Source organism: Phyllobates terribilis, unplaced genomic scaffold (assembly GCF_046119375.1).
Source record: "Phyllobates terribilis strain yellow unplaced genomic scaffold, ASM4611937v1 Scaffold_5__5_contigs__length_657084704, whole genome shotgun sequence".
Lineage (NCBI taxonomy): Eukaryota > Metazoa > Chordata > Amphibia > Anura > Dendrobatidae > Phyllobates > Phyllobates terribilis.
Window position 1 is genome coordinate 398,196,992 of NW_027362765.1, and position 27,167 is coordinate 398,224,158.

The 27,167-nt window shown below is 47.2% G+C and overlaps 1 protein-coding gene across 1 annotated transcript in view; it reads right to left on the minus strand.

Moving 5' to 3' along the window:
* The window catches only part of CUNH10orf90 (chromosome unknown C10orf90 homolog), a 320,876-nt gene that overhangs the window by 26,877 nt on the left and 266,832 nt on the right, over positions 1–27,167 (minus strand). Inside the window, exon 7 of the mRNA XM_073681344.1 lies at positions 18,420–18,483. Within this exon, the coding sequence (XP_073537445.1) occupies positions 18,420–18,483 (64 nt within the window). The remainder of the gene's footprint in view (positions 1–18,419; positions 18,484–27,167) is intronic.

The window sequence follows — 27,167 nt, forward strand, 5'->3', positions numbered from 1 at the left end:
TTCTCGACACTGTTGCTTCTGGGCTGGCGATAGTTTCTGCTATAGTGACCTCCTCTGCCTTGCCTTGGAGCAGCTCCCAGGCAAAGAGTTTCCACCGCTTCCCGGTCCTGCCACAGCTTGAGTAAGTTCACATAATATATTTGGTGCAGCTTTCTTCGGCCAGGCTGGTGGACTTTATAATTAACCTCGCTGACTTTCTCCACCACCTCGTATGGACCTTGCCATTTGGCCAGGAACTTGCTCTCAACTGTAAGGATTAGCACCAAAACACGGTCCCTGGGCTCGAACTGCCTCAGGCTCGACAATCGGTTATAGACCCTTGTCTGGGCTTCCTGAGCCTGGAGGAGATGCATTTTCACGATCGGCATCGCTATCGCTATTCTTTCCTGCATCTGAGCAACATGTTCAATGACACTCTGGTGTGGCGTAACCTTGGCTTCCCTGGTTTCTTTAGCGATGTCCAGGAGCCCTCGCGGATGTCGTCCATACAGTGGCTCAAATGGAGAAAAGCCGTTAGAGGCTTGAGGAACCTCCCTTACCGAAAAGAGCAGGAATAGCAGCAGGTAGTCCCAGTCACGTCCGTCCTTCTCTACGACTTTCTTGAGCATCGCTTTCAGGGTCTTATTAAAGCGCTCTACTAAGCCGTCTGTCTGCGTATGGTAAACAGATGTTCGCAGCGGGGTAATCTAGAGGAACTTACACAGCTCCTTCATTACCTTGCTCACGAACGGGGTCCCTTGATATGTTTAGATTTCCTTTGGCAGCCCGGTCCTGGCAAATATATGCACCAGTTCCCTGGCTATGCATTTGCTTGAAGAGTTCCTTAGCTGTACTGCTTCTGGATACCGGGTTGCATGAATACTAGAATTTATAGGTGGGTGGCCTCATGCTGATTTGACTAAGGGCCCTACTAGGTCCATAACAATCCTCTCAAAGGGACCTCTATCACTGGTAGTGGAACTAGCGGACCACGGAAGTGGGAGGAGGGAGCGGTTATTTGGCAGGACGGACAATAGTTCAGAATTTCTTGGTAACATCCTGGCCATTAAAACCTTCTGAGTATCCTCTCCTGAGTTTTCTCGACCCCTAGGTGTCCCCCCAGAACATGTGAATGGGCCACATTTAGCAACCTCCATCTGTATGGCCCGGGGACTAGCAGGTGTTCCACTATCTCACCGCCCCTTAGTTTGGCCACCTCATATAACAGCTCCCCCTGAACTGCAAAGTGGGGGAACCTGGTGTTGGCCCCCGGCTCTTGGGCAACCCCATTACATACAGTAACCTGGTCAAACGCCCCCTTTAAGGTCAGGTCCCGAACTTGAGCAGTCCCAAAGTCCTCTCCAGACACATCTAACTCAGGGAGGTCAGCCTCCTCAGTCACAGTCTCGCGTTCATCGCCGGCAAGGATGTGGGAACTCATCCACTTGACACTTCATCGGGCGGGGGTTCTTCTCCAGGGACTTGGCTTTTTCTCATGCTACTTAGTCTGGTTCCCTTCCCCCACAAGTCCCAAAATAAAGAAAAATCACGGCCCAGTATGATGGGATGTATCAGGTCCTTAACCACCCCGACCTCGTGAGATTGTGCACCAAAGTCTGTTCCCACTGTCACTGTGGTCACGGGGTAGTCCTTGGCGTCCCCATGGATGCACTGAATGCCCACAGTTTTGGAAGGGACCAACTGGTTGGGAAGGGTAGCTCTGATTAAAGTCACCAGACTTCCACAGTCTAACAGCCCAAGCACCTTTACTCCATTTATGGACACGGCACACGCCTGCTGCCCCTCACTGAGTTGACAGTCCACGCTGCAGGCTGGATATGCATAATAGGAACCTCGTCTGCCTAGGCTGCAGTCCCTGGGTTCAGGGAACATATGACACCGGGCGGCTACGTATCCAGGGTTGTGACACCCCCAACAGACTATATCCTTAACAACAGTCCTTGCGGCTCCTTCAGTGGAAGTGGGATGCCCTCCAGTGGTGGCTCTAAACCCCTTCCGTGGTGAACCCACCCCCTTTTGGGGGCAGTGATTATATCCGGTTTCCCAAGGGATTTCTCAACCACCTGGTACCTCTTTATCAGCCAATGAAGTCATCTGCATTCTGGTGATCGCCCTGGGCAACCCAAGTCTGTACCGATTTGGGAAGGGAGTGCATGAATCTATCAGTCACCACCCGCTCGACCCACTGGGCCGGAGCGAAGGACTCTGGCTGCAACCACTTCTGAACGAGATGCAGTAGGTCAAACATCTGCGAGCGAGGGGGTTTGTTGCTGGTGTATGCCCAGTGGTGGACTCGTTGGGCTCTCACCGACATATTCACTCCCAGGCGTGCTAAGATCTCTGTCCTTAGCTTGGCATATTCCTTAGCAACCTACAGTGCCAAGTCATAATATGCCTTTTGGAGTTCACCCGACAAATATGGCGCAGAACTACTGCCCACTGTTCTGGTGAAAGTCTCTCTCGATCAGCCACCCTCTCAAAGACTGTCAGAAAGGCTTCTACATCTTCCCCGGTGGTCATCTTCTGCATGGCCCATCTTACCGCCTTCCTGACGTATGAGTCATCAGTCGGCCCTGGGGGTGTGATGCGGGCGCTTTTCCCTGAATGGCATCCACCAGAAGCTGTATCTGATGTTGCTGCTCCTGCTGGTGCTGCTGTTGCACCTTTTGCTGAAACTTGATCTGTTGCAGTAACAGTTTGGTCGTCTCCTGTTGAACTTGCTGCTGCAGAATCTGTTGCTGCTGCTGTAGCTCCCAGTGTTGCTGTAATTGTTGCAGGTGCTGCTGATGTTGCTGCTGCTGGCTTTGGACTAAATGCTTAACAAGCTCCTCCATGCTGCCGAACATCTCTGGCTGGCTGACGGCCTTCACCCAGGACATCCACCATTCTCTGTGGCACGTACATGTGTTCCTGGATCTTTGCCCGCATTCTCCACCAACTGTGGTAAAGCGACACAGGACACATGGTTTGAGTTAACTTCCTGCTGGTTTATTCTGTGGCATAAACTCCAGCAGTGTCCCATAGAAATAAACAGACCCTCTCGGGGTTAACAGGAGAATTAAAAAAATAAGGTATGAAAGAGTCCAATAGTAAGCGAGGCTCTGTCCGCTGCAGGTAGCACAGTGAAGTCTTCAGCAACACCAGTCCTCCATGTTGCTCTCTGGATTCACCCAAACACAGCCTGGAGACTTCACTCACCAGACCACACACTCCAGAGGAACAAAGCTGACTGAGCATTTAACCTTACTCACCCACACCCTGAGGGGAGGTAGGGGATTGGCCTCCCACCCTCTGCCATTCCCATAAAGCACCCTTTTTTAAGAGAGTTAACCCCCCAGCATATAACACGATTGCTCAGTTTGACTGGACGGCCAGGTCTAGGAAGACTTCTGGTGGTCCCAAACTTCTTCCATTTAAGGGTTATGGAGGCCACTGTGCTCTTAGGAACCTTGAGTAATGCAGAAATTCTTTTGTAACCTTGGCCAGATCTGTGCCTTGCCACAATTCTGTCTCTGAGCTCCTTGGGCAGTTCCTTTGAGCTCATGATTCTCATTTGGTCTGACATGCACTGTGAGCTGTGAGGTCTTATATAGACAGGTGTGTGCCTTTCCAAATCAAGTCACATCAGTTTAATTAAACACAGCTGAACTCCAATGAAGGAGTAGAACCATCTCAAGGAGGATCACAAGGAGATGGACAGCATGTGACTGAAATATGAGTGTCTGAGCAAAGCGTCTGAATATTTATGACCATGTGATATTTCAGTTTTTCTTTTTTAATAAATTTGCACAAATTTCTACATTTTTCGGTCATGACGGGGTTCAGAGTGTACTTTAATGAGAAAAAATGAACTTTATAGAATTTACCAAATGGCTGCAATGAAACAAAGAGTGAAAAATTGAAAGGGGTCTGAATACTTTCCTTACCCACTGTACCTCCCCTCGTGTATCAGACCAGTGACTCTGTCACACTATACATTACTACATGGGAGGCCAACATACAGATTCGGTTTTGGGTGCCAAGAACTTAAACTTACACTTCTAGTAGGGGGCTCTTTGCCCATTATTTAAAGGAAATGAACATGTTTAGGGACTTTTTTTTTAACTTAAAGGGGTTTTCTGGCATCGGAAAAACTATGTTCCTTGATGGCAGTTGTTTTTAAGAAAAAGAAAAACTGTGCTTTAATCAAGCTCCCGGTGTCTTGCACTGAGTCTTTGCACTGCTCCCGGTGTTTTATTGTCTGAAGCGTTGACATCACGTGAGTGCAGCAGCGCTGCCTGAATAGATGGCACGAGCCGCTCAGCTCGCCAGTTGGCAACAGCGCTGTCAACTTCTTTTAAAATGGGAAATTCCTTTAAAGCACCAGGGTTCAGGTAGAATTGCTGTTCCGACAGTGAACCATACCACCCCAGATATAACAGAGGATCAAATCCTTTGCCTTCCAGGCCATGGCCATAATTCATCCTTGTCAATAGAAATGATAGGATGTGATATAAAGAGCTGGAATGGCAGGCAGGAATCCTTTTAACATCTTTGTACGCCCTGGTTAGCACAAGATTTAAACAACACTGTTTGGCTGGTCATAAAAATATCAGAGAAGAAGACAAATGATCAGCAGAAAGATCCCCCAAGCCTATCCCAGACTTATTAGCTTGACATGGCGATAACATAACAGAAAAGTCACTTCAGGTAAAATGTGTCTGTTCATTTGAAAAATTGCTGCTCTTCCTGCAATATATAAAGAGAAAATCAACCAATTCTTCTCCCCGGGTCAACATAACCCCTCTCAATCTTCTACTGAAGCTGCAGAATAAAGAGACATATTTTATCTCTATTGGGTTGGAATTGGAAAGTTTAAGCTTCTTACTGATGTAAGAACCAATTGACTGCAACATTTCCACATCCAACATCCTTGGTCCGTGTCTATATAGTTAAACTGGAAGGAGAAGAAAAGGATCAGGATTGGATTTTAACCTGTGGGCACAATAGGCATGTGCCTATGGGCAGCCCTGGAAGAAGCAGTACCTGCTAGAAAAACTGTGCCTATAGGCTCCCGAGAGAAAAATTAATTCATCATTACTAAGGATTATAAGCTCAGGGTACGGGAAGATTTATACAGAAGAGAACTTTTAAAGCTTAGTCTGCTACAAACAGGTAGCAAGTGATCATTTTCCCTTGCAGCTTGTAGCGCCACTGTTATGATCTGCAACATGTACTAAGGAAAGATAGGGGAAAGCTGTCCCTACAGTAAGACTAAGCTGAATCCCTACGATGTAGCGGGCTGCCTGTTCCTAGTGAACAGACCCGCCTTAGTCCTCAGCTAGTCTGAACGAAGACCTATAGAATTAAGGAAGGGGTCCCTAAAAGAACTAAGGACTGGGACAAAAATGGGACACCTCCTAAACAGAGAAGTTGTTGCAGAACACAAAAAGACAAACTGACAAAAATGTACTAGAGGTCCCAGAGGACCAAGCGAACTTGACAGAGAAAGGCACCGAAGCACCAGGCTAGAGAAACAGTCAAACACTGAAGTCCAGCACAGCCATAAGGGCGGAGCTGGAATATAAAGGCAGATGGTCACGTGACCGCAAAACACAAGATGGATAAAACAAACAGGAGGGTTCTAACAGTACCCCCTCTTTTATGAGGATCCTCCGGATCCTCCAGGCCCAGGCCTATCCGGAAACCTCCTGTGGAAAGCTTTAACAAGCCTAGGAGCAGAGACATCATCCGTCCTTACCCAGGAGTTGTCTTGGGGACCGAAACCCTTCCAGGAGATAAGATACTGTAATCTCCCTCTATGCCATCTAGAATTCAAGATACGAGAAATTTCATATTAGCCATCTTCCACCACAGGAGGAACTGTGACAGTGGCATCCCTCTCAGATACATCAGCCTTTTTCAACAAGGAAACATGAAACACAGGATTAATCTTCCAGGAAGTAGGGACATCCAACCTAACAGCAGACAGGTTAACAACCTGAAGCACTTTAAATGGACCCACAAACTTAGGACCCAGGTTTTTAGAGGGAATCCTCAATCGCAGGTTCTTCAAGGTCAACCAAACCATGTCACCCACAGTAAACAAAACCTCCTTACGTTTCCTGTCAAAATACTTCTTGGACTTTTTGTTAGCCTCTTGAAGGTTGCAACGTACATTAGTCCAAACTCTCTCCAAATCACCAGAAAAATTCTCCTCCTCCGGCACCGCCGACCCCAATTTGGAGAAGGAACCAAAAGATGGATGTCTCCCAGTACAACAAAAAAAAGGAGAACACCCAGCAGAGGAGGATGTATGATTGTTAAGAGCAAATTCTGCGAGAGGCAGAAACGCAGACCACACCTCTTGTTTGTCCGCCACAAAACAACGCAAAAACTGTTCAACATTCTGGTTCTTTCTTTCAGTCTGTCCATTAGACTCAGGATGATAACCAGATGAAAATGAGAAATGGACTCCCAACCTGTCACAAAAAGCACGCCAAAAGCGAGCCACAAAGTGAGGTCCTCTATCAGAAACAATATCCGTGGGAACGCCATGGAGCTTGACAATCTCCTTAACAAACGCCTTAGCGAGTGTCTTGGCGCAGGGCAACTTAATGAATGGAACCAAATGACACATTTTACTAAAACGGTCCACGACCACCCAGATGACAGTAAAACCCTCGGACACAGGAAGATCAGTAATAAAATCCATTGTGAGATGCGTCCAAGGCGCACTAGGAACCTCCAGAGGGCAAAGCAACCCCGCAGCAGGAGTATGTGAAGCCTTTGACCTAGCACACACAATACACTGACGCACTCACTTGATGACTTCCTTCTGCCATCCAGGCCACCAAAAACTGTGACTGATAAGTCTTTTAGTCTCCGAAATTCCTGGATGGCCTGCCAACCGAGACTCATGACACTCTACAAACAAATCTCTCCTAAAGGCTCTAGGTACGAACAACCTCCTATGGGGAGTGTTAGATGGAGCATCATCTTGAGCTTTCAGATTCCCATTCTCCAAAACGGAGTCCAAAGCCGCCACCACATCTCATTTCTGTAAAATGCTCTCCTCCTCCTCAGCACCGACCGTAGGAGAGAAGCTGCGAGATAAAGTATCGGCTTTAACATTCTTAGTACCAGGGATATAGGTAACAGAAAAATGAAACCGAGAAAAAAAAAGTGCCCATCTAGCTTGACGGGCATTCAAGCGCTTGGCAGCATCCAGATAGATCAAATTCTTATGATGTGTGAAAACCTGAATAGGAAATCTAGCGCCTTCCAAAAAATGACGCCAATGTTCAAACGCAAGTTTAATAGCCAGCAACTCCCGGTTTCCAACATCATAATTCAGTTCGGTTTCCGAAATTTTTTTCGAAAAGAAGGCACAAGGATGTACTCCACCCTTGTTCTCCTGAGACAAAACTGCTCCGACCCCCACCGATGAAGCATCGACCTCGACCAAAAAAGACTTGGACTCATCAGGCTGCATAAGGATAGGGGCAGAATTGAACCTCTCTTTGAGATACTCAAACGCTTCAATGGCCTCAGTAGTCCACTGAGCCGTATTCGCACCTTTCCTGGTGAGATCGGTTAGAGGTTTAACAATTACAGAAAAATTTTTAATGAATTTCTTGTAATAATTGGCAAAACCCAAAAATCTCTGTATAGATTTCAAACCAATAAGCCTAAGCCATTCCTGCACAGCCTGAACCTTCACAGGGTCCATCTCAAAGCCCTCGCTGGAGACAATGTAGCCCAAAAAACTAATTTTCTGCACAGCGAACTCACATTTCTCCAGCTTAGCAAAGAGTGAATTATCACTCAATAACTGCAGAACTTCACGTACACTCTGCCAATGGGACTCTAGATCTGGTGAATAAATCAAAATGCCATCCAAATACACAACCACATTCTTACCAATCAAAAGTCTCAGGATGTCATTAATAAGGTTCTGAAAAAATGCAGGTGCATTGGTAAAACCAAAAGGCATCACCAGATTCTCAAAATGACCTACCGGAGTGTTAAACGCAGTTTTCCATTCATCACCCTCCTTCACTCGTAACAAATTGTATGCCCCCCGGAGATCAATTGTGGAGAACCACTTGGCTCTCACTAACTGGTTAAACAAGTCAGGAATTAGTGGCAATGGGTAGGAATTGCGTACGGTAATCTTATTAATTTCACGAAAATCCAGACATGGACGTAAACTGCCGTCCTTTTTTTTAACAAAGAAAAATCCAACTGCCACAGGCGACTTAGAAGGTCTAATGTGACCAGCAGCCAGGCTAGTCTGTATGTAATCCTCCAAGACCTTTCTTTCAGGGATAGTCAGATTAAACAAGCGTCTCTTGGGAAGAGTAGCTCCAGGAACAAACTCAATGGCGCAATCATAATCCCTATGAGGAGGTAAAACTTGCGCCTCCTCCTCCGAAAAAACTCTCCAAAAATCTTGAATAGGTACAGGTAATTCCCCTTTTTCCACAGCCGCAATGCCACCATTACAACATTTATCATAGCACTTTGGACTCCAAGACTTAATCACATTAGTAGACCAGTCCAATAAAGGATTGTGCAGTTTTAACCAAGGCAATCCTAGAACAACTGGAGAGGCCAAATTATCCAAAACAACCAAGTCCAAAATTTCTTGGTGAACTCCATTGACAGTGAGAGGAAATGCAGCAGTCTTGTGAGTAATACATTTCAAAGGAGTGTTATCAATTGCAACCACAGAAATAGGTGATGACAAAGGTTTGGATTTCAATTTAAGGTTTTCCAAAAACCCTTTATCAATCACATTAAGTGTTGAACCACAATCCACAAATACCTGAAATTCAATCAAATCTCCCTGCAGAGTAGTACTCCCAGAAAGAAATACTCCTGCAGAGCGTAAACAAGCTATACGGGCATAACTGACCTTTTTTTTCTTTATTTAAACGACACTCAGCTTTACCACAATAAAGACACAATCCCTCGGTAAACCTCCGGTCTCTTTCCTGAGATCGGAGTGACATCGCCCCAACCTCCATCGGTTCTCCGCCGTCAGAGCAGATTTTCTGGGGATTAGGACCTGACATTACAGGAGTCTTTACCTCATTAAGCCTGCACCTCAATCTCCTGTCTATACGAACAGCTAACTGCATAGCATCCTGCAGAGTCTCAGGTGCAGGGAATGCAATTAGCAAATCCTTAACCCTTTCACTCAGACCAGCAAGAAATGAACATCTCAGTGCTGGATCATTCCACTTAACTTCTGAAGCCCATCTCCTGAATTGTGTGCAATAATTTTCAACATCATCTGACCCCTGATTCAAACGCCTGAGTTCTGATTCAGCAGATGAGATTTGATCCGGATCGTGATATAATAGCCCCATAACAGAAAAAAATTCTTCAACAGACCTTAAACACGGATCATTAGGCTGGAGAGAAAAGGCCCACCCCTGAGGTTCATTGCGCAAAAGTGACATAATAAAACCAATGCGCTGTGATTCATTTCCAGAGGACCTTGGTCTCAAATGAAAATATAACAAACAAGCATTTTTAAAGCAAAAAAAATCTTGCTGTTTACCATAAAAAACATCAGGCAGTCCTACCTTGGGTTTGACAAAATGCGCTCTAGAACAGCTACTCACGTGTTGCTGTGGCTCAGCCACCTCCAGAGACAATCCCTGCAGGCGTTGAGCCAAATCCTGGACGGAAACCATACTGATCCCTGAATTGGGCTGGACTTACTGTTATGATCTGCAACATGCACTAAGGAAAGATAGGGGAACGCTGTCCCTACAGTAAGACTAAGCTGAATCCCTATGATGTAGCGGGCTGCCTGTTCCTAGTGAACAGACCCGCCTTAGTCCTCGGCTAGTCTGAATGAAGACCTATAGAATTAAGGAAGGGGTCCCTAAAAGAACTAAGGACTGGGACAAAAATGGGACACCTCCTAAACAGAGAGGTTGTTGCAGAACACAAAAAGACAAACTGACGAAAATGTACTAGAGGTCCCAGAGGACCAAGCGAACTTGACAGAGAAAGGCACCGAAGCACCAGGCTAGAGAAACAGGCAAACATTGAAGTCCAGCACAGCCACAAGGGCGGAGCTGGAATATAAAGGCAGATGGTCACGTGACCGCAAAACACAAGATGGAAAAAACAAACAGGAGGGTTCTAACAGCCACCCCATGGGAAACAAGGCATTACACAATTGCCATTAATATAATGTACAGCCATGCAGAGAGACTGGACTAACATACAATGCAGATGAATCTACATATCTTAGGAAACTCATTAATAGGTAAGCAATGCCACTCCGATTTGCCTTCCGTGGTTTCCCTATGGCACAAATGAAAAGCAAGGGACTGAAGAGAGATCCATACTTTTTAACACAAAATTTACTAAGACAGGCGTTTCCTATCTCATCCTTTAAAGGGGTTGTCCAGTATGCTAAAGTGTCCCAAGTACAAGAAAAGAACAAAAATAACTTATCAACATGCAGGGATTGTCTGCCACACACTGTAATGTCACAGCCATGTTGGTTGTGGCATTACAGTGATTGGCTGGCCGCACAGCGTCATCAGGTCTATATCAGACCTGGCGCCGCCATGCTCGTCACAGTCACTCCGGAATCAGGCAGAGTAGGGAGAGGTGCTGCCGAGCTAGCGAGAGATTTGCTTGTTTCTAGTTAGTGTAGGTGTACCAGACTATATTAGAGACACATATCCATCTCAACAAACAGTCCTTCTGAGGACTAATCCAGCTGCAGAGATATCAGTGCTAGGCAGTGTATATAGCAGACTGCAGTGCACATAGCAAGAGGCTCCATTCCAGTTCTGTCTGCTGGTGCTTTTACAGATATTTGTAGAAATAGGCCCAGGTATCAGGGGCCAGTAATATTTTTTTTTTATCTTAATCCTGATTAATTGCTTAAAAAGCAATCCAGAGAACGTTTATCTGCGCCATTTGCTTTTTGGCACTGCAGAATACAGCCAGATCCTTTCCATATTACAGCGCTAAAAATCCAGCTATTTAAAACTGGTTTGTCTGTCACACAGATCACATATAATTGCGCTGAAAATATAGCCATTTCTGGCCTCCATTAAAATTTTGTTTCAGTGTGTCAGTGAAGTTATTGACACCAGTTTGCTGTTAAAAATAGTTACCTACAGGCCAGCTATTTAAAACTGTGGTTTGTCCATCACACGGATCATATATAATTGCGCTGAAAATATTACCATTTCTGGCCTCCATTTAAATTTTGTTGCAGTGTGTCAGTGAACTGATTGACACGAGGTCGGCGCTGTTAAAGATAGTTAGCTACAGGCCAGCTATTTAAAACTGTGGTTTGTCCGTCACACGGATCACATATAAGTTCGCTCCAAATTCAGCCATTTGTAGTGAGCATGGAAGATATTGTCCTCCATTTAAAATGGACAAGGCACGTTGCAAGGGACAGGGAACTGGACGTGATGATGATGGTGCATGCAGAGGCCGAGGCCGTGGGCTAGCTGAAATTGTGCCACAACAAACTCCCACATCTTCTTGCTCGAGCTTCCTGTCCAAATTAATAGGGGACCGCAGAACACCACTATTGAACACAGAGCAGTGTGAAAAGGTTATTGGTTGGATAGAAGATAATGCTTCCAGTCACTTAGCCACCACCATCACCCGGTCTTCCACACGGTCAAGTCTCAGTAGCCGTGAGTCTGGACCGCATATTCCTCACCCTGATCCTCCTTCCTCCCACCATGCCAAGTGCCCAGAGACAACTGATCCCACACTTGGACACTGCGAAGAGCTGTTCACATTTCCATTTATAGATTCGGGCCTCTCGCCTGGTCCACTTGAAGCGGAGCAAGAGAAGATCGCATGTAGGGATGCCGAAATACTTGAGCAGCCATGGTCACACAAAGGCAATGGTGGGAAAGTGTCACAAAAGGTGGATGATGATGAGACACAATTGCCAGAAAGTCAGGAAGAGGACCTGGGTGCAGAAATGGAAGACGAGGTGGTGGATGATATAGTAACTGACCCCACCTGGCAGGAGGACATGCAGAGCGAGAACAGCAGCACACGGGGGGGGGGCAGAGTACCCCAACAGGCAGGAAGAAGCAATGTGGTGGCCGCAGACAGAAGGCAGACCACCACCACCAGCATGATCAGGCGCATGGCAGCAAAGCACCTGACTTTGTGGGCCGAACCCCGGGGTTCAGGAACAGTGTCTGTGGGTGACATCTTCCGCAGTTGTGCATGCAAGCCAATTCCCTGTCCATGGTGCATGCGAAGATGCCTCCTGCCCTGCACCTGTCGTTGCACACTCTCAAGTAGCACCATCAGCAAGCACATCCTTGTCACAGCACAGCGTTCAGTTGTCCATACCCCAGTCCTTGGAACGCAAGCGCAAATATGCAGCCAACGCCCCACAGGCCACATAACTAAATTCCGAAATTCCGCCACTGCTTGCACTAGAAATGTTGCCTTTTAGGCTCGTGGAGACAGAAGCTTTCCGCAACCTGATGGCGGCGGCCGTCCCTCGGTACTCGGTCCCCAGCCGCCACTATTTCTCCCGGTGTGCTGTCCCCGCACTACACAAGTACTTGTCCCACAACATTAGCCGTGCCCTCAACAATTCAGTTACAGGGAAAGTCCACCTAACCACGGACACGTGGACAAGTGCTTGTGGGCAGGGACGGTACATCTCGCTAACGGCACACTGGGTTAACATAGTAGAAGCGGGGACCCAGTCGGACCTAGGGATGTTGGGATGGAACACATCCTCCCGACGCCGAGGATTGCGGGCCCTAAGTCAATCAGGGTTGCCCCCACAGTCTACAGCTCCTGCACCTCATCCTCCTCAGCCTCCTCCTCCTCTTCAACCTCCATCTCCGAAATGACCACATCAGTCACAAGCTGGAAGCACTGCAGCACTGCCTCGGCCAAGTGGCAACAGGCTGTGCTGAAGCTAATATGCTTAGGTGACAAACCGCACAATGCTAAAGAGTTGTGGACAGCTAAGAAAGAGCAGGCAGATCTGTGGCTGACACCGCTCAACCTACAGCCAGGCATGGTGGTGTGTGAGAATGGCCGGAACCTGGTGGCGGCTCTGAGGCGAGGTGAGCTCACACTTGTACCATGCCTGGCCCATGTGAATAGCCTCGTGGTTCAGCGGTTTCTCAAAAGCTACCAGGAGCTGCCGGATCTACTTTTCAAAGTACGTCACCTGTGTGCCCATTTTAGAAAGTCAGCTACAGCTTCCGCCGCCCTTGCTGTGCTTCAGCAGTGCTTGTAGCCTCCGGCTCACCGACTGGTGTGTGATGTCCCCACGCATTGGAACTCTACACTGCAGATGTTGGGAAGGATTTGTGAGCAGAAGAGGGCAGTTGTTGACTACCAGCATCAACAAGGCCGTCGGTTTTCAGTTCAGACTCCACACATAAGATCTCAGGAGTGGACATGGATGTCAGACATCTGTACCGTGAGCGGTGATGACACCATAATTAGCGTCACCATCCCACTTCTCTGTCTTCTGAAACGCTCTCTGCTCACAATCAAAGAGGATGCATTGCAGTCGGAGCACGATGAGATGAAGCAAGGAACCATACAGGGTGATTCCACACAGCCCAGCCTCTCATCCCAACGTGGATTGATGACCTGGATGAAGAGGGAGGAGGAGGAGGAAGAACAGGAGCTAGTATCTTGCGCTATAGACGGTACTACCTGCACAACTGTCACATCATCTGTTCAGCGTGGACGGCCTGAGGACAGGGAGGAGGAGAGCATGGACAGTCGTCCTCTTGGTGAGGACACAGAATTCTTGACTGTTAGCAGTCTGGAACGCATGACTGAGTTTATGTTACGCTGCCTTTCCCGTGACCCTCGCGTTCTCAAAATTTTGGGTGACAGTCATTACTGGTTGGTGACTCTTCTAGACCCATGCTACAAGAAGAACTTTATATCTCTTAATCCTGAGGCGGACAGGTCTGCAAAAATGGGGCAGTATTAGAAGACCCTTGTTGTGGAACTATTAAAAAAATTCCCATCTGAAAACGCTAGGGGTGGCAGAGGTCACAGTTCGTTAGACAACGAAGGAGTACAGCCAAGAGAGACACAACTCCAATCCAGCAGAGGCAAGGGAACACTGTCAAAGTTCTGGGAGAGTTTTCTCAGCCCCTCCAATCGCACAGGCCCCGAGGCATCACAAGGAAGGCAAAGTTTAGGAAGATGCTGAGGGAATACCTTGCCGACCGTACCAACGTCCTCCGTGATTCCTCTGTGCCTTGTAATTATTGGGTATCCAAGCTGGACACGTGGAATGAACTGGCTCTCTACGCCTTGGAGGTCCTGGCCTGCCCTGCCGCTAGCGTTTTATCAGAGCGTGTTTTTAGTGCCGCTGGTGAAATTATATAACTGATAAGCGCATCCGCCTGTCAACTGAAAATGCTGACAGGCCGACTCTTAGAGTAACATAAACTCAAATCCAGTGTCTTTTTTTGGGAGGTGTATTCCCATGCACCTTTTCACACCCACACACGGGTATACGCTTCCTGATTTGGGCTCTTTGCTCTGGTCCTCCTCCTTCTCCTCATCCTCATCCTCCACCACCATATCACCAAGGTGACTGTGCTCCGTGATGCAACACCCATTTTTTTAAAGGGTGTTTATGATGCCTGTAAAAAAAATTTTTTATACAGTATGTTCATGTATACCCCCAGGGATAAATGTTTGTCAGCCCATACTCTTAGTGCATGGCAATTACAAGTATAGGAGACCCGCTCCTTTCTAATGGGAGCATTTTTTTTTTAGGCCCTCCTCCATGTCTTTTCCAAGGTGCGTTTGAGTGCCTCCCAATTTTTGGCAGCCCTTGCATTCACCACATAGGCCAACACTATGGGAGACCCACTCCTAATAATGGAAACATTGTTTTCAGGAGGCCCTCTGACCTCCACGTCTCTTCCAAGGGGCATTGGAATGCCTCCAAGGCAACCCTTGCATTTGTGATGCCTCATTCTCGAAAGAGCCCCTTTTTTGAGTTTACCCTGGGTGATAGGGAACTCGGTGTCGGGTCCTGTGACGAAGAGATGGGGTGCAGCCATGGCCCGCACCCGACCCGTGCTCAGGGCCGTCACATGAAAAGGAAGATGTTGTGGGCTCGTCCGGGTTGAGTGGCTTATTTAACGACTACACCACCTGTGGTGCCTGGTGAAGGGTCACCAGCGCTTCTGCAGGCCTTGGGGCAGGCAGACAGGATGGAAGGGGGGGTAGTAGTGCGGGGAGTATGGGCACCGCGTCGCGTGGCATGGCGCAGAATGAACAGTCCGGAGGCCATAGGGGTGAACTTCCAAGGCTTTACTCACTTAGAGACGACAGCGGGAAGGCGACTCCCTGCTCCCCGCGGAGTCCTGCGGCCACCAGGGACGGGGGTCCGACTACCTCAGAGGAAGTCCAGCATTCAGTCGGGACCCTACACCCTTTCCCGTCTGTGCGTGTGTGGATAGGCCGGGGACTCCCTCTGAGCTCCTCTCAGGACTAGGGCACGGGTGGCAATTCCTCTCCATCCGATGCCCGGTGGGATCCTCAGGGCCTACCGGGCTTTCCCAACCAGGACTTGGAGTGACGAGGTGGGGTGTCGGTACCCCTCTTGCAGCCGGAATCCCTCTGAATAGATCAGGTAGGCGAGGACAGGTGGCGTAATCCGCTCCGTCTGCATCCTCCCCGGGACCCATTTGCTGGGGAGCCACACTCTAGAGCTCCCAGGCCTTCTTGCTCGTGGTCCTTGACCGGGCTGAGATATCCCAAGGCCTAGGGACTAGGGCCGTGTCTCCATCCCCTGCAGGCCCACACAGGATCCACTTTCAGGGTAGGAGATCACGTTCTGACATCAGTCAGCATACAGCCATAGTACAGCCAAGTACTGTCAGGCATCAGTCCAGAACAGTCAGAGAACGGACAGAGAACCAAGAGCCAAGATGGCTTTACATTAAATATTAGATTTGAAGTGTAACTAACTTGTAAGTCCTCCACCCTCACCCACTAACTGGTTCGTACCACTTTGTGTTCCCCAGTCTCCCTGTGACCAGGGGAGCAGCACCTAGTGCATACTTGCTCCCTCCGGTGGAGAAATGTGGTGTTGGATGCAAGGGCTGGGTCACGACTATCACACTGGCCTCACCTCAGAGGAGGAACACTACACTCCATTAGAGAAGTGCAGCATCCCTGTGGCGGTCGAACCCTCAGGGGCGCCACACATTCACTGCATAGCCCAACACTATGGGAGACCCACTTCCTAATAATGGGAACATTGTTTTCAGGAGGCCCTCCTCCAAGTCTCTTCAAAGGGGTATTGGGGTGCGTCCAAATTTTCAAAGGGGTATTGGGGTGTGTCCAAATTTTGTGCAGACCTGCCACTCACAGCATACACAATAACTGTATAGGAGACCCACTCTTTAGTAATGGGAACAACAAAAAATAGCCGGCTGATGGCTCTCTAAGAATAGCGAGGGCTGACTGCTGGCACTTTAAGAATAGTAAAGGCCGCCTGATGGCCCTATAAAAATAAGCTTTGTGACTTTCAGAGTCCCTCCTTCATAAATGAAACAGGATGTGTCTGATGATGTGTCACACACCACATGGCCAAATAAGGTTGTAAAATGTTAAAATGACATTTCCCGGTGAATGCATTTGTCACGGTTGAAAGCAATGCAAAAATGAAAAAACCCATCAAAAACGCTACGTGTGAACATAGCCCAAGGTGTGGAGGAGCATTTTTTGTTTTTGGTTATATATTTTGCCTTATATACAAGTCATTACCCTGGAAAGGATGTTCCTTAACATATTTCCCAGGAAAATCCATTTTGGTTTCGTTTTTGTATGTTTTATTGTGAGTCTGTAAAAGTAACGTAATACCTCTGACAATATTGTTGACAGCAGTGACCTGGGAGTCAGAAATGCTTCCAGGTGTCTTCCCCATGCTGTGCTGTTCCCATGTCATTTGAGCACTGTTCCCATCAATTTGGTCAATTTTTAGGCCTCAGCAGACCGCTGGGGGGAGCCGCCTGAAAAATGCTCGAGTTTCCCAGACTTACATTGGGCTCCTTGCTCGGGTCGAACACCCAAGTATTCCAATGTGCTCGACCCGAGCATCGAGCACCCGAGCATTTTAGTGCTCGCTCATCACTAGCTGCAACATTCACAGTTTCATCAGATGGAGTTCCATCTAACAGAATGCTGCAGCCGATCAATGGCCGCTGAGAGGCTGCAGAGCTCACGAGAAATAACCATGTCACATGAACGCCAGCAGATACAGCATTTTGTACATTGCAGGTCCGAGATGTGGTTTATACGTTTTTGTTTCTTTTTTAAATGCTACATGGGGCATTTTAGTATTTAAAAAGGGGTTGTGGATCAGAGCATATTGGAGTAAAATTTACTAAGAGGAACTTGCCTCTTACTAATATTGGCTTGGCTTATGCTGTTTGTGAGTCAGAAATTGAGATCTTTGCTTAAGAGCAATTATAGATTTGTGATAAAATTAGTGGCAATTTTGTGAAGAAAAAATTGAAACCCGCTTCTCCATTAATGGAGAACATCTAAGAGCCCTGCTTCCTCCACTCACTCATAGAGAACATCTGTGAGTCCTGCTTCCCAACACAATGTACTTCTGCGAGTCCTGCTTCCCTTGACCACACAGTGTACATTTGTGAATCCTGCTTCCACCACCCATCTCTAGAGATCATCTGTGATTCCTACTTCCCTGCCCACACAGAGAATGCCTGTGAGTCCTGTTTACTATGCCCACTTAGAGAACATCTGTGACTCCTGCTTCCCCACCCATTCAGAGAACATCTGAGTCCTGATTCTCCACCTACTCACAGAGAATGTCTGTGACTCCTGCTTCTTCCACTCAACTCATAGAAAAAGCCTCTGAGTCCTGCTTCCCCTGGTCACTCCATGAACATCTGTAGGTCCTATTTCCACAGCCACACAAAGTGATTGACAGCTCTCCTTCCATAGGCACTCAAACAGGAAAACTTATTGTTCCTTGTGGGTAGGGAACCAGGGCTCATGAACTTTCTATACGAATCCTGGAAGCCATTTTTATATGAAAATACTGAATTAAATCATGAAGAGCTGTGCAGATGTGTCTACCATTACCTTTTGCAACTTTTGCTATTAACTCCATTTTCTTAAGGAACAAATTGAATACATTCTCACTACATGCTGGCAAAACTCTCAAAAGTCTGCACTTCTCAACCACTGGGAGACCATACATAGAAACATATAGCATAATCATCTCCCCACAGAATATCACAAAATTCAGTTTTTTTACTCTTTGAAATATTGCACTGCTCATCCCAGGATGTATCCAGCTATAATAGATAGAGCAAATTAATGTCATCCAATAAGCACAATTATGTGATTGCTCGATATTATTTTAGGATGTCTTATACCTTTTGGATCTTTGTTGCATTTCCTTTTCTGAAATTGTTCTTTCCTTTGGTTTGAACAAATTATCTGAAATAGAAAGAAAAATTATTAAAATAATATTGCACAGTGTGGTCACGAAAATGCTATGTTTAATTTTAATGACTTGTCCACTTTTGATATCATGGCATCTCTCAGTACAGTAGCTTAGAGTCCAATACAATATACTGTATCGCTACAGCATAATTGCAATGCATTGTAATAGAGATTTGCACAGTTTTATATACGAGTAATACAGACTTCATAAAACCTCATTATAATGACACGCACACCACTTAATCACTTGAGTTATGTGTCTCTCCCTTCTCTACAGGTGGGACCTGTTTTTCATTTTTGGGGATTACAATGTAATAGAAGAGAGTAATTATGATAAGTGATTCTATTTACAGGCAGTTGAATTACTTAAAGATTTAAGGGCTGATTACTTAAGAATTATTACTTGATAAGATGACAACTTGTGTTCTGAATTGCAATTCTGTGTATAAATTATTTAAATGTAGAATAAATGAGGATGTTTTTTAGTGTTATGTACTTTGCCTGAGAACAGTTTGCAAAACTTTTAGTTTGGAGTAACTTACTGGTTTCACAATAAATGTAATATGGAATCTTCTTCTTGAAACTGGTATAACCCTCCCATTCCTGCTCTACAGCCTATGTGTGGAGGAAAGGAGATTCTGACAGCTAAATAGGAAAGGGTTCTTTACAGTTAGAGTAGTTAGACTGCGCAATGCCTGACCACCAGAGGTAGTAATGGTAGATACAATATCTCCCAATAAATGGCACTGTTGGTTCTAAATAATTTACTGATTGAGAATGTATAACTGGTCGAAGAAGGTTGAACTTGATGGATCGGTGTCAACCTATGTAACTATATAATTAAGCAATAAACATGTTCTTCTTTTTGTAACTACAGAGCTATGCCCCGCTCATACATTCTGCTGATTGTATTCCTCCAAATCCCTTCATACACATGCACACTTGGCTCAGCCGAGCATGCATGTGTTCTGCATGAGGAAAGGGGAATAATAAGCCGATTCCAAACAGCAAAAGGATCAGGCATGTTGAAATCCCACAGCCTAATCCTTTTCCACAAATATTTGCCAAGGACAACGTTAGAACACCTTCAAACACATTACATGGTCGCCAGGTCATGCCAAAATTAGCTAGTTAGTCCGACATTTTAATCCATATAGTCACTCCAAAAGGCTTTTCCCATCTGGGCCATTTTTTCTTTTCCTATATACTGCAATTCTATAATATTACAGTATAAAGTAAAATTACTGATCCAAACTGGTAAAGGGGGCTTTCATCATGCTTCTGGCTGCTATGGCAATCCATCGGCTTGTCTTGAACCTCATAAAAAGGGGCAATGGGTGCCCAAAAGATTGTGAAACGCAACCACACCATTTTAGTTTGTCAGAGATTGACAGCGGCAATTAAATTGTAAAAAAAGTGATCAGAACGATCATCGGTTGCTGCTGCCATTAGTGGCAGGTGCTGGCTGTATAGCACAGTGTAAAACAGCTCCTGGGACTTCCCCATATTCTAGCACCCAACGTAATATGGATTAACATATCTCATAACTGTCCCACATCCAGCAGGAGAGTCCTGAATTTGAGGAGCTGTTCTGCCATCCCAGGAATAAATACAGCTAAATATAATGGTGAAGCAGAGAAACAAAGGATCCTGACTACACTGTTCTGTCCATGTAGAGAATAAAGGACCTTTAGGTCACGTAACATTCTCAAGTCATGTGACTGACAGTAAAGACACAGTCAATACATGTATGTGTTTGTTTATGCAGTGTGGGGGCAATGTACTGTGGGGGCATCATACTGTGTGCAGGGGCTATGTATTATGGAGACATCATAGTTTGTGTTTAGGGCAATGTACTGTGGGGACATCATACTGTGTGTGGGGGGAATGTACTGTGGGGACATCATACTGTGTGTGGGGGGAATGTACTGTGGGGACATCATACTGTGTGTGGGGGGAATGTACTGTGGGGACATCATACTGTGTGTGGGGGAATGTACTGTGAGGACATCATACTGTGTGTGGGGGGAATGTACTGTGGGGCATCATACTGTGTGTGGAGGGAATGTACTGTGAGGACATCATACTGTGTGTGGGGGGAATGTACTGTGGGGACATCATACTGTGTGTGGGGGGAATGTACTGTGGGGACATCATACTGTGTGTGGAGGGAATGTACTGTGGGGACATCATACTGTGTGTGGGGGGAATGTACTGTGGGGACATCATACTGTGTGTGGGGGGAATGTACTGTGGGGACATCATACTGTGTGTGGGGGGAATGTACTGTGGGGACATCATACTGTGTGTGGAGGGAATGTACTGTGGGGACATCATACTGTGTGTGGGGGGAATGTACTGTGGGGACATCATACTGTGTGTGGGGGGAATGTACTGTGGGGACATCATACTGTGTGTGGGGGGAATGTACTGTGGGGACATCATACTGTGTGTGGGGGGAATGTACTGTGGGGACATCATACTGTGTGTGGAGGGAATGTACTGTGAGGACATCATACTGTGTGTGGGGGGCATGTACTGTGGGGACATCATACTGTGTGTGGGGGGAATGTACTGTGGGGACATCATACTGTGTGTGGGGGGAATGTACTGTGGGGACATCATACTGTGTGTGGGGGAATGTACTGTGAGGACATCATACTGTGTGTGGGGGAATGTACTGTGGGGACATCATACTGTGTGTGGGGGAATGTACTGTGGGGACATCATACTGTGTGTGGGGGAATGTACTGTGGGGACATCATACTGTGTGTGGGGGGAATGTACTGTGGAGACATCATACTGTGTGTGGGGGAATGTACTGTGGGGACATCATACTGTGTGTGGGGGAATGTACTGTGGGGACATCATACTGTGTGTGCGGGGAATGTACTGTGGGGACATCATACTGTGTGTGGGGGGAATGTACTGTGGGGACATCATACTGTGTGTGGGGGGAATGTACTGTGGGGACATCATACTGTGTGTGGGGGAATGTACTGTGGGGACATTATACTGTGTGTGGGGGAATGTACTGTGGGGACATCATACTGTGTGTGGGGGAATGTACTGTGGGGACATCATACTGTGTGTGGGGGAATGTACTGTGGGGACATCATACTGTGTGTGGGGGAATGTACTGTGGGGGCATCATACTGTGTGCAGGGGCTATGTACTATGGAGACATCATAGTTTGTGTGTAGGGCAATGTACTGTGGGGACTAGTGTTGAGCCACCCCCGTAGTGTTCGAGTTCGGTTCGGTTCGTCGAACACCCGTGTGTTCGCCGAACTGTTCGTCGAACTGTTCGTCGAACACCTTCGAACACCGTTAAAACCAATGGCAGGCAAACAAAAACACATAGAAACACATAGAAAACACCTTCAAAGGTGTCCAAAAGCTGACAAACTGCTCAGAAGACACAACTAACACATGGAAAAGTGACAAGTACATATAAGTCATGCGAAAAGAAAAGAGGTGGAGGAGTAAAAGGAGGGGGAGACACAGATATAGGCATGTCATGCCCTTCTAAAATCCAAAAAGTGAGAAGCCGAGACGGCCAGTCCGCTCCTGCCCGTGCCACCTCCGTGTCGCCGGGTTTGTGCCAGAGCCGCGGTGAACCCTGACGGCCAGCCCCCCTCTCCCAATACTGGTGCCTGTCCGCTGGTGGGTCGAGAGAGCCCCCCTGTGGTGGAGGCAGCTCTAAGCTTTTTAATTTAAATTGTCCCTCTAATTTGAATGAATACACTTTAAATCCATTTACAAGGATCTATTGGAGGGCAAGTCTCATGCCAGCAGCCGCGTAATTCCAGCTCCAGTAGCGTCCACTAAAGCTGCTGCAGTTAAAAAGCTTTTATAAGGATCGAGCTCGGCTGTCCACCGCAAGGCATCCTAGTGCCAGTCCCAGCCCCTATGCCTTGGGGTGCCTCCTGATGCTCTTCACTAAGTATCCCGTGGTCCCGAAGCATTTCCTTTGAAAAAATTAAGTGTCCAAACTACAGGTGGTGTAGCTTGCTTAACAGCCGGGATAATCCGCTGACTAGCAGACACTGCTACTAGGCACAAAGTATTTCCTGGGCTAGATGCAGTTAAAAATTTGTAAGTAGATACTCTCGTTGGATGCTGAGAAAGCATTCCATAGAGTCTCCTGGCACGCCATATATGATTCTCTTAAAAAGCTTGGGGTAGGGGTCTAGGGGACCCTTTTATAGCCAAAATCACGGCCCTGTATCACAATACGTCACCTAGGCTGAAGATAAATGGAACTGTAGCACCGAGGGCTCGGTTGCTACAGACGTATTGCACCTCACCCAGAGGTGTGATATCTCACTCTCAGATAAGGATGGAGTGTGGATCAGGACCCGACACCTGCATGCATTACACCACATTGCCGTGGGGCAGGGCGACCAATATGCCCCTGAGATGGGCACGACAGTCCCTGTCCCTGGCTGGAGTGGGGGGAGGGAACACTGAGGAAGGGGAACCCTGCAGTGCAGGAGCAGGGAGGAAGCAGTTCCTGGGTGCATTGAGAAGGGAGTATAAAAGGTGGGCACCATCTTAGTTCAGTGCAGAGAAGTCTGAGCAGAAGTGGCAGGGAGCAGGGGCTCTGCATGAGCTCTGCTCCGGAGGCGGGCCTAGTAACAGAGGCCCAGGCCTGCAAGAGGGAGAAGGAAGGAAGAGGAGCGGAGAAGGCTCCAGGAACGAGGAATGAAGGGATCCCAGGGGTGCGGACGGGCGAGTCGCCACCGCACGCCCGAATCCACCTGCGTGGAGGGGTCAGGCCAAAGGGGGAGACCGGTCCCCGAACTAGTGGAGGCAGGAAACGACCCTCAGCTAGAAACCGGAGGCTCTGACATTTTATGTGGCGCAGCCCCTTGCTCCACCCGCTAGGAAGGCAACACATAGGGTCAGGGAAAGTGGCGCCAAGTTTACCAAGAGGAGGCCCGAGGCAGCCGGACAGAAGTGTTGGTAAGAAAGGCCAGACAAAGGACACACAAAGGGGGTCCTGTGAAGCGCTCCAAAGTTATCTGGGAGTTGTCTGAGCCCCTCACCTGGTGAGCACAGTACGACGTGGGCAGCCGTTACCTGCAGACGTGGTCTGGATAATAAGAACTGTGAGTAAAGGCCCTGAACTGCATCACTGACTCCGTGTCGTTACTGCTGCTGCCCTGCACCATCACCCCCATCCTCCGCATACACTGCCCTGAGGCTATACTCCTCCCGTGGGGAGTTATGCTACGCTCTGCTGCACCCACAACACCAGCCTTAGCGGTCTGCCCTGTAGCGGCGGTTCACTCTGACCGCAATCCACGGGTGGCGTAGTCGGACATTTAAACATCAAAACCACATAAATAGTTCCGCCACTGGTTTGACCGCCCTGAGCCACGGAACCGGATCGCCGCCACGAAGACTACAACCACCAGCATCCACCAAAAAGGGTCCGGCTCCGGGTGTCCCAAGGCCCAGGGGGTGCGTCAGAACATTTTCATCACCTTTCACAATCACCAATGGGACAAGGCAGGGATGTCCTCTGTCCCCTCTCTTATACCTGCTCTCATCAATTCGCCATAACCCCAATATTAGGTGGATTGAGGTGGGAGGCACCGAGTACAAGTGCTCTCTATTTGCTGATGATGTCCTAGTATATATCACTCAATCACATATATCCATCCCTGCTGTTATGGCTGAAATAGATCACTTTGTTACATGGTAAAATTTTAAAATCAATGCAGCGAAGTCTGAGGCCCTCGATGTCTCCCTCCCTAAATCCATATAGGATTCCATCCAGTCCAACTTTCCCTTTGCCTGGCCCTCACAGGGTATCAAATACTTAGGAATTCCTATTCATAGAGACCTCTCCCATCTATGTTATCTTAATTTTGGGCCCTTTATTGAACAATTCCATACAGACCACGGTTGGCAAGTTAGAACTGTAAGATTCACTACGTGAACCACTGGTGTTTTGTGGAAAAGCACATGTACACCGCGTTCCAAATTATTATGCAAAAAGTGTTTAGGAGTGATAAGGGAAGAATTTGTTTGTTTGTCAGTTAAACTCATTGATGGTGATGTGTGTCAGGGCTCTTTATATCACTGTAAGCAATTGCAGACACCTGTGCTAATTAGTTTGGCAGGTGTGTCCAATGAAAGGCAAGACTACTTAAGAAGGCTCTCTCACATTATTAAGCAGCCTACATTTTCTGCCAAAATGGGAAAGAAAAAGGATGTGTCGGCTGCTGAGAAGCAACAAATTGTGGAGTGTTTAGGTCAAGGCATGACTACAATCAACATTGTGCGATGATCAGGATGAAGTGTCTTGGCAATCAAGAAGTATGTAGCTGATTCACAGTACACACGTGTGCGTGCTGATAAGGGCAAATTGAGGACTCTTTCCTACAGGCAATTACGTCAGGTTGAAAGAGCAGCGGCAAAAAAGCCTTGTCATAGCAGCAGACAAGTTTTTGAAGCTGCTTGTGCCTCCAACGTCCCCCGAACAACAAGATGCAGGGTCCTTCAGAGGTTTGCAGCTGTGCATACGCCATCCTGTCGACCTCCTCTATCCACTTCACACAAGCAGAAACGGCTCCAGTGGGCCAAACATTACATGAAGACTGATTTCAAAACTGTTTTGTTCACGGATGAGTGCCGTGCAGCGCTCGATGGTCCAGATGAATGGAGTGGAGGATGGCTGGTTGATGGACACCCCACGCAAACACGGCTACAGCGCCAACAAGGAGGAGGTGGAGTAATGTTTTGGGCTGGAATCATGGGGAGAGAGATTGTCGGCCCCTTTAGGATCCCTGAAGGCGCTAAAGATGAACTCCATAATGTATGTGGATTTTCTCAAACAGCACTTCCTGCCATGGTTCAAGAAGAAGAACCGTGTATTTCACAGCAAGATCATTTTTCTGCATGATAATGCACCATCTCATGCTGCACATAAAACATCTGCATCTCTGGCTGATATGGGCATAAAAGGGGACAAACTTATGGTGTGACCCCCATGCTCCCCTGACCTCTACCCCATTCAGAACCTTTGGAGCATCATTAAAAGGAGTGTCTATGATGGCGGGAGGCAGTTCACATCTAAGCAACAGCTCTGGGAGGGTATTCTGTCCTCATGCAAAACAATTGAAGCAGAAACCATCCAAAACCTGACAAATTCAATGGACGAGAGAGTTCAGAAGCTCCTTTCGAACAAGGGGTCCTATGTGAAAATGTAACATCACCTAGAATAAAGTTTTGAGTTGAAAACTGTTTGATTTCAGTTTCTAACAACCTGCTAATGCTTATAATTTCAAAAATGACCATTTTTTTGGTCTTTATTAAAATGAAAAGGTTGATCGAAAAGTTTGGGGGATCTAAGAGTGTGGCAACCCAGTAGTCATGATTACTTCGAATTCTGACAATATGAGGGTCATGCTGCAGGTAGTGCAGCAAGAAGGCACTTATGTGTCTTGCGCATCACGGAGCCCCAAAATTATTTTCCGGGCTAGATGCAGCTAAAAATTATTTTTAATTTTAAATCTGGTGAAGCTTATTATAGATGGCCTAATAGGATCAGTGCTGCACACTGCTACAAAGCCCAAATTATTTTCCAGTCAAGATACAGATAAACATGATTAGTAATTTGAAAGCTTAAAACGGTTGGTAGGGTGATTTTAACCAATCATCAAGCTTTTACTCTCCCCAGGATGACACAGGGGTAGAAAAGTCGTTTCGGATCCATGATTTGTTCATCTTTATGAACGTGAGTCTGTCTACATTATCAGTGGAGAGCCGCGTGCGCTTATCTGTCAGCACACCACCAGCAGCGCTGAACACACGTTCAGACAGAACGCTGGCTGCGGGGCATGACAAGATCTCCAAGGCGTAAGTGGCTAGCTCCGGCCATTTATCCAGATTGGAAGCCCAAAAAGAGCAAGGGTCCAGTGACACAGTCGTGGCTTCAATGTTTACTTGGAGATACTCCTGTACCATCGTCTCTAGGCGTTGACTATGTGTCAGACTTCTTGTCTCCTGTGGCCTTGCAAAGGATGGGCTAAAAAAGTGGTGAAATGATTCCGCAAAATTGATGTTACCAGCAGATACTGTGGTTCTGTTACGGTTTGAGTGCTGAACACTTGACGGTCCCACGGTTGGCAAGTTGGAACTGTGAGATTCACTACGTGCACCACTGGTATTTTGTGGAAAAGCACATGTAAGATTCTGCAACAGTCTCTGCTGATACTCCTGCATGCGTGCATCCCTTTCTATGGCAGGAATAATTTCTGCAAATTTACTTTTGTACCGGGGATCTAACAGTGTGGCAACCCAGTAGTCAGGATTATTTCTAATTCTCACAATTCGAGGGTCATGTTGCAGGTAGTGCAGCAAGAAGGCACTCATGTGTGTTGCGCATCCAGGAGCACCAAGTCCCTGTTGTGTTGGTGGCGAGGTAACAATCATGCTTCCTTCCTCTGTCCTCTCCCCCCAACCTCGCACAACAGAAATGTGATCAAGGTCTCCCTCATCTGATGAGTCTTCCATCAGTTCGTCCTCCACTTCTTCCTGGGCTCCTGCACCTTCCTCACTAGTTTGGCTGCTACCATGCGCCCTGGTAAAATCATCTCCCCCACCCTCACATGCCTGCCGCCCTGGTGCTGCCGACCGTCTGGACCTTGCAGATGTTAGCCCTTC